At 36.2% G+C, this 12,111-nt stretch overlaps 1 protein-coding gene across 4 annotated transcripts; it reads right to left on the bottom strand.

Moving 5' to 3' along the window:
- Positions 1 to 742: 742 nt before the first annotated feature.
- On the bottom strand, positions 743 to 11,593 carry LOC111408086 (topless-related protein 3-like). Of its 4 annotated transcripts, none has more exons than XM_023037863.1 (25): positions 11,231 to 11,593; positions 10,427 to 10,606; positions 10,187 to 10,300; positions 8,435 to 8,593; positions 7,770 to 7,953; positions 7,557 to 7,683; positions 7,253 to 7,368; positions 7,025 to 7,160; positions 6,799 to 6,908; positions 6,412 to 6,481; positions 6,252 to 6,325; positions 6,073 to 6,168; positions 5,899 to 5,991; positions 4,624 to 4,751; positions 4,245 to 4,479; positions 3,979 to 4,146; positions 3,813 to 3,896; positions 3,274 to 3,426; positions 3,088 to 3,198; positions 2,787 to 2,966; positions 2,565 to 2,693; positions 2,382 to 2,477; positions 1,743 to 1,925; positions 1,492 to 1,667; positions 743 to 1,160 (listed from the first exon to the last, which is right to left on the bottom strand). In XM_023037863.1, the coding sequence occupies exons 1-25, from the start codon at positions 11,308 to 11,310 to the stop codon at positions 944 to 946; spliced, it is 3,399 nt and encodes a 1,132-aa protein (XP_022893631.1). In that variant the 5' UTR covers positions 11,311 to 11,593; the 3' UTR covers positions 743 to 943. The 4 variants fall into 4 exon arrangements, with proteins under 4 accessions (XP_022893631.1, XP_022893632.1, XP_022893633.1 ...); XM_023037864.1 differs by having other exon boundaries at positions 743 to 1,157; XM_023037865.1 differs by having other exon boundaries at positions 7,779 to 7,953.
- Between the last annotated feature and the right edge of the window lie 518 nt (positions 11,594 to 12,111).

Raw genomic sequence — 12,111 nt, 5'->3', positions numbered from 1 at the left:
CACTTTTTTCCCCCCCCCCCCCCCCCCCCCCCTTCAAATTCTCATTTTATTAGAGCCCCAACAAGGTCTCAATTTAAATATTGTGACTGACACGAGCCAGCTCGGGCCAACACTTGAAAATAAGACTCAATTCTAATGAGCTAGAAGCCAAGCCGGGTCGTGGCTTTTCCAATTCCCGACCAAGCAGTGGGCAGCTCAAGCCAATGAGCCGAATTGGCGTCTCTAAATAAACGGCACAGGTGCTGTCCAGCTAGGTGCATGTGTCATCCAAGTCGTATATTTTATCTGTACAAGTAGCTTGATCCTTATTATTTTTGTATAATAAAAGAATTATTATTTTTAATATTATATATTTTCTAATATTTTTTGTTGGCCTAATACCTCCAACATCTCATGGCAGGCCGTACATCCAGATGGCCAGAGTTCAACTTCCAAGCTTGTACGCTCCCCATAATAATTGCAGAAAGCAGTTATCCCCACCTGCACCATGGCGTGGATTGCCCTTCAAACAGCCTTTCACATTTAATGTACCCAATCCAGTCTTGGTTTCAACCAACGAACTATTATTGGTGCTGGCACACTGATGGAGAAACCAAAAGATGCTGACAGAAGTGCCAGCCCCACCCTCAATGTACAAAAATCTGATACCAAATTTCTACTTGCTCCATATTCATAGTGCTTACAGAGAATTTTTCACCAACCAAAAGAAATTCTTAACCCAAAAGAATTGAATAATTACAAATAAAGCAAATGAAAAATAAATATAATTAAGATACTGAAACAAAGATACACATACTAATTGATAAATGTTGCATACAATAGGATTTCCCTTCACCCATGTTATATCTAGACTTGCGAAGGGAAGAGGGTTGCTAACCAAAAACCTGAAATCTAAACTGATAAAATACACAGTTTGAACATAGATTGTAAAACATATGAGAACTCATCTTTGGATCTGATCAGGTGCAAGGTTGCCAGCAGTCGATGATGAAGCCGCCCTACCACTCAGTATCCCATTATCAGCCGGAGGGCTTGATCCCCACTTGCCTTCAGATTCTGAGGGTTCTATTACTTTGACAGACCCATCCGTCAACCCAACAGCAAATTGATTGGGGTCCACTGGGTGTGCTGCAACCACGACTGGGTGGATAGCTTGGCTTCTAAAAGGAAGATATGACGTGGTTAGTCATACCATTCGCTCTACTAAGATAAAAATACAACAAATATGCAGTTGCAGTAAATGAGGCTTGTATCCCAGTTTAACACAATAAACATGCAACCGATGCATGTAAAGCATTTAGGAGCAAAAGTAGAAGGACGCAGTCAATTAAAAATCAGGAAGTTTCAGCACTAAAACCATTTGACAATACATCCACCGAAACCTATGACATGAAAAAAGAAGTGAGAACGTCTCGCATTCTCCACCTGTAAAACCTCGAGGCCAAAAAGGACAACATAAAAAGGTTAAGAAGAATAAAATGGTGTTCTCACCCGTTCAATACTGCCTGGGATAAATATGCAGATGGGGCAACACGGCATCTTAATCTAAGGGTATCAGCATCAAATACTCCAACATTACCGTCGCAGAAGGAAGCATAAACTAGTTGACTGTTACAGGAGTATACTGCACATGATATAGGAGCAGAAAGGGTATCTTGTGGGACCCACTGCAATGCACACAAAATCCATAAGACCGTGATTAAAATGGAGGTAAAAATATAGATGTCCAGCATCCAATGTACCTGACGTATATGCTCCATCTTTGAGGTATCATATATAGCTAACTGAGTCTCATGGGATACTAGCAAACGAACTTGATCGGAATGGAACTGCACTCGAGTGTCACCAGTAGGCGCTTTACCAGGAGGCAATTGTATATAAACTGACTTTCTTTTCTCCCATGTGTCAATGCTCCAAATGAAAAGCTACAATAAAAAGGCCGTGATAATGAATAGCAAATATCTTAACATTTTCAAAACAACGGATGGCGAAAATGCCATATTTCATTAACAGAAATTATTTTTCATGTTCTGTCCAGAAATTTTTTTACAAAAAAGGAAGAAAACAAAATCTGAGAAACAATGTAATTGCAGTTGAATGCATCACTACTTTCTTTTCTTTCCTCCATTTCTTCAAGACTTGAGGGGCAAGTTTGCATCATCTAAATCAATGAACCAGGTGTTTGCCAAGAAACATAAATTGAAAAAGCACAAATTTATCAAATTCTATGAAATGATATTCTATCAGATTTGATATTAACCAAACATTATGACAAATCATACAAAAATCAAATATTTGACTAATTCAAATTATAGGAAGGACTCAAGTATGTTAGTTAGTATTATTTACAAAGTTGAATGTTATGATAAGGAAAAGCTTACTTGAGCATCTGCACCAGATGAAACCAATATATTCAGGTTGGTGGAAAATGCTAAACCAGAAATACGCTTCTGGTGACCTTTCAGCTTTGATTTCACCTAATAAATTCAGAATCCAATTAAATCAGAACCATATTCACAGCACAAAATTATGAGACATCATCAAAAAGCATTTAAAAGATATACCTCATCCACCCTGACGTTAAATATGTGGATTGTGGAATCCTCCATACCAATTGCTATAATGTTGTTATCTTGTGGATGGAACGCCAGGAAGGTTGAAGCAGGTGGAGGCGGCATAAATGTGGTCATCACCTACATGTCATAGAAATAACACTCTTAAAGAAAAACAATCTATAAATCCATTTTGAAATGAAAGAAGTGAAGCAACAGAATCTGCTGACACACCTTAAATGTCATCATATTGAACAATGAAACCTTTCCACCAGCAGCAGACATCACATAAGAGTCATTCTTTGAAAGAGCAATGCACGGAACTGCTTCCTCAAGGTTGACACCTGAGACATCATTGGCCATAAGAAGACCACTGTTTGGTTGCCAAAGTTGAGGAACAGCATTGGCAGTGGCCTTAAACCACAACATAATTCAGAAATTAGTCCATAACGAAAATCATGGGAGCAGGGGAAAAATAAAGGAAATAAGCAGAACATATACAAGATAAAATAGGATGTCAATTTATTAATATTACCTTTCCACCTGGATTTTGCTCACTGCGACCCCACTTCCACAACTTCTGGATTCCATTTGATCCAAGCGCCAAAATGCCAACACCAGAATTGGTATATAGTAACCGTGCAACCTGGACAAAATACACCAGCTAAGTATCGTATTCCAGATAAATCATGCAACTAGTAGCATAAATTGATTAGAATACCTTATGACCCGAATCTGTGCTATCCGGCATGTTCACCATTCGGCATTGAACAGGATCTAGAATTTCAGTCAACTGCCACGGTTTTGATTTATCTGTAACATCATCCAATGTTCTTGGCTTTTCCATGCTTCTAGCCATGGAATCAACACCATTCTGAAAAGGCAGGCAAAAAAAATTGAGATATAGTTCATTGTCAGAAAGAAATTGACTAAGCAGCAATATAATATATAGAAACCTCCCCTATGACTAGAAACAAAACACTTAGTAAATCAATCAGTACTCAATATAGGTATAACATCCGGAACTGGACAAAAAGTAAGAAAATGTTGAACCATTGATTTACAGTGTTTACAGTGCACCTATATCATGACTGAAAAGCTTGTAGCATTACAGATATCCAGCACTTGTGTGTGAATATAGAAGGAATCTTATTCACAAGGGGGTGAAAAAAATATTTAACAAGGTCTGGCTGGCTGATGGATGCAATTCTAGATAAACTAACATCTCAGACACCCTATACAAGGGGAAGCTTGGCTTACATGAATGGCAGATGGCCTGACAGGAGAGCTTCTTTCCACTTTACAATTCACAGGAGAAACATTTGCAACAGAAGGCCCAGAAACCTGTTCAAGAGAAGGGGAAAATCAATGTAATTTTAGCCGAAGGTTATTCAGCTAGATGTACAGAAAGAAAATAAAATGGGACCTTCATTGCCGCTGCCTCCATGGGAGATCTTAATGCTTCGAAAGAAGGGGCTTCAACTGTCCTAAAGGATCTCATTCCAGCAGCATTTGCTAGTATCTTTACTCCATTGTCTGCTGTGGTAACAGCAAAGAGATTCCCTTCCTTGTTAAATCTCACGCGAGGAACATTCTGCAGCAAAAAGATACCTTAGCACCTTAAGGAATTCTTTATTTGAATCGTTCAAGAGAGTTCAAGGAGATCTCATTGGAATAAAAAATGCAACTTACTGGAAGGCCACCATCTGCATCTGTGCTTGTGAGCATGTTATCATTATCCATATCCCAAAATTTTATTTGGTTATCTTCACCTACAGCCAAAAAGTGATTCTGAGTAGTATCGAATTGCACAACACCAGCTGATTTCTTTCTAAACCCATTGTATGTCCTCTTTATTGCCCCTTCACTTTCATTCCATTCCACTAGGAATGAATCCCCCTCTTTGCCTGTTCCGCAAGAGAACAACCTAAAAAGGGCACAAGCATCGTAAATCAACAGTCACGGTGACAAATTATTTGCTTCTTGTTGACAGAACTGACAAAGGATAGTGACTGTGAAGTAAAACAACCAGCAAGAGGAAAATTAATAAACAAGAGGTCATAAATCATACCTGCTACCATCTGCACTATATAGCATGGTGGTACACCAATGACCAGGAGCATCATAATCAACTCTTGATCCCATATTGTCATAAAGCCAAGCTTTAATTTTCCCATCGACAGCAGTTGAGAATACGAACTGCAAACATAAGATCACAAACAATATTAAAACACTGAAGGTTGAAATCACCTTAACCAAAACACGTTTCTGGATATGTGTCATGGTATTGAAAAAAATTAGTGATACGAGGGATGCAATGAAGTAATATCTACAGCACTATGATCCAGGATAATGTGGAAACCAAACATGCTGCTGATCTGAAAGTTGAAAACACAGTTGCAGTACATGAGCTACAAGCGAAAATACTAGTCACAGGGCACTGCAGCAGCAAATATGCCAGCAAAGAAGCCAGGTCAAAGAAGGTTCCAGTAACAGTGTATCTTGCAGTCAATGCAAGGATAGCATACTTAAAACTAATTACCATGTGGTACTAGCATCAGACATGATTTTTACAACAAATTCAAGAACAAGAGGCTAAGGCTGCGGCAGAAAGCAATTATTTTTCATCATTCACTAGATTGTAATTTCAAGAGGCTGAAAGAGCAATCAGATTCTTTTCATTCTCTCCTATTTCGATTCTTGAAGATAAGGACGTGCTTCATTGTGTTGTTGAAGATCTGAACACAAATAAATGAATTTCTCCCCTTTGTAATGTCTTAAACTTTTAGATGATGTGATTTAATGTAATAACGAAGTAGCCGAAAGTACACCCTGGCATATGTTGAAGATGTCATCATAGAGAACAAATTATCCCCGCTCTTAGAGTTGAAACATTTAGGTAATGTAATTCACACAATTATACACATAGCATATGCAACCGTAAGTCTAAAATGCAAAGGTCCTCCAGACTATAATTACTAAACTTATTTTAGAAAAAAGAAAATTATTATTCGAAATAACCTATGAAATGTTGCAGAATATCCTTAGCAAGAAATAACAAATACATATACATATACATACACATACATACGTGTATGTACACACACACACACACATGTGTGTGTGTGTGTAGACACTTCTTTATCAATCTCCCAAAGAATCCACAAAAGTTAAAAAAGAATGGCAGCTGCTGCCATGGCTTATTTTCTATTTTAGTAAATGTAAAAATTTCGTGAAAATTATTTTGCATGAAAAGATAGTACGTTCTCCTAAAGCACGCAAGTAAGAAATTACAAGATCAGTGTTCTTTCTAAATAAACCATGGTCTTCCAGTTTACTAGCATACCTGAATATTCTCTTTCTGATGAGGACAAATAGAATAAACAGGCGCTTCATGCCCTTCAAAGTTGAATAGTTTTCTTCCATTAAGATCCCAGACCTGTTTCAAATCTCTCCCTCAGCATTTTTTTTCCTGAATGAATCTGGGTCTACAAAAAGGAATTTCAAGTTTCGTACTCACCTTTATTAACTTGTCATCCCCACAAGTTACAACACACAGCTGCTTGTTTGGATGAGCAAAAGCAATGTCATTGACTCCTCCAGTGTGGGCTTCAATCTGCATGCGGAAAATGATGAATACCAAATTTTTATCATTACAATTTTTTACCTTGGCAATCAAACAAGACCAACACTGCATACCTCTAGATGCTGGCGTAAATCATTTGGTCCAGCATAGGCATACAGATGTATTAAATGCTTGGAAAATGCAACTCCTGTAACATGGAACAATATCAATGAATATTTTTCCGAAAATTATTGGAACATTCTAAATCAAAGTATTCTAAGAATACGCACATACCACAAAATGTTCCATCTGGGCTCCATGTAACACGGCTTACAGAAAATGGTGCATCTTTAACAGCAGAAGGCTGTTCAAATTCTCAACATGTGAGAAATCTAAAAGGTCAATAAAAACATGGTAGAGTAACATTCAAGTGCAAACCAGCAAAATCATCCAGAATGGAGACATAACCAAATATGAAATTCTTTCCAAAATTTTCTTATGGCAAGCTTAATGTTAAATACAGGCAATCACTCGTCTTACCAAACGAGATCCATTAGATTATACACAATAATGGAGACGAACTCAATCTGAAGACAACTAATATTCAAATTATCATTTCATGCTTTCATATTATAAGATGATAGTATGGAAAGACACAACTATAACAGACAACATACAAACCTGAAAATTCAAGGTACATGCTTGCCTATCCCAGATCTTGAATGGCTTTGAAACCAACTTTTCACGCATCCCAACCTCCCAAAGTGTTATTTCGCCATTATGACAACCAACTGTTATATAGGAACTTTCAAGTCAAATAATGAAAAATGATAAATTAAAGTGGATCCATTGTAATAGGGAGAACGAGGACGCAGGTCAGAACAAAAGATCCTGAGAAATGTCGTACCAAGAAGCAGGGTATGCTGTGATGGATGAAAGTCTAGGCTTGTGACAGAGGAACCTTGATGCAGCGTGAAAGCTACAGTTCTCGGCAAGTCATCAAGGGACCAAGACACTTGTTGACGGACTGTAGGATATGAAACCTAATACAGAAGAAAGAACGAGAAGGTGGCCCTTACTGAGAAAATGATGTATTTTTGTCAAAATGATCGTATCACAGAAACAATAACATTACCTCCTCAACAGATTGCGCAGGCCGCAAACGTTTCATCAATTGCTCATGATCAGCATTCTGATAGTCAACCATGCCGAGAGTAGCTGGAGGCGTGATTGGGCGCTTCAACATTGAAACTGTTCATAAATCGAAAGGAAAAACAATAAATTGCATATATAGAAGTTACAACACATTTTAAATCATTTTTATCCCACTAAAAATATCATAAAAAAATGTTCTGAAATTGAATCAGTCTATTGAATTGATCTTTGACAAATATGCAGCTTCTTGAAAGCCAACTAAAATTGAAGGTAAAAGCTCTTACCCTGATTTGGTGGAACAGGTAAGGATGATGCTGTAACGACAGCCGCTTGAACAGATGAAGAAGCAGCTGCATTAGTCATCCAACCAGCTAAGGCATTAGCATTGGCTGCTGCTGTTGGTTGAAAAGGCTGCGAGCAACAAACATAAGTAAATTAAAAAAAAAAAAAAGTAACGAGAATCCTAGCATAGACATGGACGAATGTTGATGATGTACATGTTGTACCCCATGTGGTCCGAGTGACATATAAGCAGTAGGCTTTGCAACTGCGGCAGCAGGTAGATTGACAGGAGTTGGCGCAAGACTCCCATTTGGAGGATTGCATGTATGGTCAGTGAATAAGGTTTTAATGTCTGGGTTTGGCCTAGGAGTCTTACAGAGCTGGTGCTGCCAATTCAGACTGCACAAAAAAGTTAAATCTATCGATACAGGACACGAGCCAAACAGCGAAGAGCATGATAAGTTAACAGATCTGAACAATGAACACAAACCCGCATCAAATATACAGAACATGGGGGGACAAGAAAGCAAGACAGACAGGTTCAAATGTTAAAGTATTAGAACCTTCCACTTGCTTGAAGAATGTTCACATGGTAAAGCAACATCATACATAAAAAAAAAAAAAAATTGTAGGAGTCAGAGAAAAACGAACAAATTAAGCAGTAACTGAATGATAAATGTATGGGTTTCAACCTGTTCAAATAGCTGATGATCAATCCCATGTGGGAAAAAAAAATTAATACAAGAAAACCCAAAAAGACGTTGAGGATGGGGCCAAACCCCACTCACTCTTATGCTTAGATCATTACTAAATTTCAAAACAGAAGTCAGAAGCTCGTGCAATGATAGACAAATTCATCAACGGAGAAGACCAATTTTACCTTTGATTAATAAGGGTCCTCAACCTAGATGACTTCAAAGTAGGAAAGACAAGTTTTTCACGGAAAAGCGGATTTGCTTCAATTAACTTTTTGAGCTCTATCAACATTATGCTGCGAGCTGTTTTAGTGTCACCATATTTGGAAAGCTGCTCGTTTTCCCTGTCATCAGTGAACGTGGGTAAGCTTCGAAACACACTTGAAGTTCATGACTACAATTGACACTTAAATCAAGAAAGATAATACTTAAGTAACACCAAATATCATCAGACTATATGTAAAATTTAGAAAAAGAGAGAATTGCACTTAAAAATGGCATTTTTATATCTTATTAAACAAGAAGATACCAAATCAGAAGCTTGTGGCAGCTGGCTCAACCAAATTTCTCTTTAAAAACTGCCTTGAAATTGTGATGTTGAAAATATGTTGTGAACCATTCTATTTCTAGGGCTCTTGCTCGTGGTGTCAACTTAAGGAAATGTGCAATGCATCATTGCACATTTGATGAATATATCCACCAACTTTAAATATGTTGTATTTTTCGGTTTATGAGCCTCAAGATGCAAAACCTCTAAAAGCTGCCATTATTTACATTTCCATTAAACAAGTAAAATATGTCGCAAACTTCAAGTAATTTGAACCTTCTATGTTCCATTTTTCATCATAAAAACAGCCTTCTATTTCTGTACTTCATATGATGAAGTTAAGTTAAAAGCATAACAGCATTAATTGTCATAAATGATATCTGTTATGACCCTAAAACGATTTCCTACCAAAAGCATATTTCTCGTCTGCTTCAGTTTTAATAATTGAAAGCAGAGAATCACATGTTATCCACCCAATGCCTAAATTTCATATTTTACCTTACAAACAATTGACTCCGGCCTTAATTAGAAGTCTGTAATGACATGAGCTCAAATTTGAGTATAAGTAATGGTACAATTTCAATGATATAAAGCTCAAAAAGTTAGCTTCCAAACGGCAAGAGTTTTGTAGTAATATGCATATAAATTTCCAATAAGCACCAAGTCACTTGCCAGAAAACAATGGACTTGTAGATGATATCCATGCCTTCCAATACTGGTCCGCCACTCTTCTTAGCTTTATCAATGTATTAAAACAAATATTTTATTTCCAAATCTTGGTAGGAAGTTCTTGGATATGTAACAGGCATTTGCCAATGCTCACCAAGCTACCAAACCAACGTTGTCTGTATCTTTTGTTGTGCTCTAGTTGTGTATCAACTAATTGTACATGTTTCTTATCGTTAAAAATAAGAGAATTGACCTCAACCAATACATAATCCAATTACGCTTGAGCAACTTATATTTCCAATTAAAGTGAAGAGGCGAAGATTCCAAAATTTCTGAACATTTTACATCCTTTCCCTCAGTTTCTAAAATATGGACAATGAATATTCATAATCCCTGAATGACAAACAAAAAATTATGAAATTAACAAATTAAGCCTTATTCCAAATGCAATGAATTTCAGGGTTCAAGATCTTATTACCATTTGCAAATTTATATAAGGTCAGTCTTTTAAAAAAAATTATTTTTTTAGAATTATCTTCTAATTTAATTTTCCTGTTAATACATTTTGCAGGGATTCAAATTATCAAAGATGTCTATAATCTGAATATAAAACAAGAAATATGCACCGCGTCAAATATGACTCACAGCATGAAGAACGTGCCATCTTACTAGGCTAATGCATTGATGCACATTGTACGTAACTAACGAAAATCCACAATACCTGAAATTGCCAAGTGTTAACAGCTGAGTAATTTCTTTGTAAAGATCCTCATTAAATGTCGAGAACACTTTCAAGTCATTCACCAGTATGTCAACTGCCTTTGCCTTGTCTTGCCTGTAGGTATTAATCAAGAGGCATAGCATGCCCAAAAGGGTAAAAAAACAGAGAGTACACTGATTAACATATTTTCTTTTACACAAAATAATGTACAGAAAGTTTTTGAATAAATTTTCATTATACCGATCAAGAGCTTCGAGATACTTCTGCTTTCTTATCTCGAAAAATATCTTCATGGAGTATCTGTTGTCATCAACTTTTGTAAAACCAGACAGGTACTTCTCAACTTCCTCCCATTCACCAGCATGGATTTTTTCCTCAAAGTACTTCATGTTAAAGAAAAATCCTGATTCTTGCTCAAGTCTATAAAACAAAGTGCATACAATATTAATAAGGCTATACATTTTTGGAGCTCACCTGTATAAACCTAAGCTTCGCAATTTAGCTCAAGTCAACATCATAAAGGAGGATGTAATCGAGCAAAAGAAATTGTGAAAGTAACACGCCACTGTCGTTCCTAGTTAAGTACGTAGACCTCATAAGTTCAACTAGGTATTTATTTTTTTCATTTACCAATATTAACAAAATGTAATCAAATGCATACATCATCAGACTATCTACATACTTTACAAAAAAGGTACTTATACCTTATAAGCTCGGCCAAACATGCTCAATACCTATCTTGTACAATTAATGCAATAAATCTCATTTCCAATTTTCAAAACCCACAAAAAATAAAAACAAAACCAGATACATAAAATTCTCCGATGAATTAAAACTTGAACATTAATCATATTTATTAAGCTTCTTTCATTTTTTTTCTTTCCTTTTGTTTTTAAAAAAATTAAAAAATCAAAAATAAATAAAACCCAATATTTTAACATTTCCCCATAAAAAACACAAACTATACAAAAGCATATCGAACATGAACAAAAATGATATAAATACAAATACATCTTATACCCAACATAGAGAGAGAAATATTACCTGTGAACGGACTCCTTGAATTTCTCCTCCTCCAGGAACTGCAGTATAAGGAAAACCAATTCTCTGCTCAACGACGACATTTTTTTATTCCAGATTTACAAATCCAAACCGAATAAACAACAATAAAGTTACAACAAATCAACAGATCGAAGCCCTAGAAACAACCCCAGCCAACCGCCGACGTTCTTCAGCTCCAGATTTTTCTAGGGTTTCTCTAAAATCACACAGAAAGGGAACAAGACTTGTATATGAAAAAAAAAAAGCAGGAAAATAGAGAAGCAGAGAAAGTACTTATATAGAGAGAGATTGTATGTATAAATTATAGAGAGAGAAAGTAAGAGAGATGTGGTGGTGGGGAAAAATAGACTTGGTCTCGCTATCTTCGATGCCTTTGGCAGTAGGCTATCGTTTTCACTGACTTATCAGAGATAAGTAGTTGTACTTATCAACCCTTCATCGTCTTATCATAGATAAGTAATCATAGTTGGTTGGAAAGGATGTGATTGCGGATTTGAAATGAAGAATTCAAATCTAGTTGAACATTGGGTTTGGGTTACACTAGAGTCGCTTTCCACGCGCATTAAATGCCGCTACGCTAAATTGTAGCGATATTTTAATTTTATCTTACATTTTTTTCAAAATATCGTTTCGTCTTATCGAATCGTGTTGACACAATCTCAGTAGGACTATATAGCATTACTCTATTTTGTATTATGTAGAATGCTCGGATATTATTCCTGTGTTTGGTAGTGAATAAAATTGAGTTCCAGTAAAATGGATTTTGCTTAGAAAAAAATGAAATTTATTATAATATTATATTATTAAAGAATATATGATTAAAAATAAGTTTTAAAAAAATAGACTAATACAACCATGTGTTT

Source organism: Olea europaea, chromosome 13 (assembly GCF_002742605.1).
Source record: "Olea europaea var. sylvestris chromosome 13, O_europaea_v1, whole genome shotgun sequence".
NCBI classification, from domain to species: Eukaryota; Viridiplantae; Streptophyta; class Magnoliopsida; order Lamiales; family Oleaceae; genus Olea; species Olea europaea.
The sequence above is the reverse complement of the archived record's forward strand: the minus strand, read 5'-3'. Positions and strand labels throughout refer to the sequence as shown.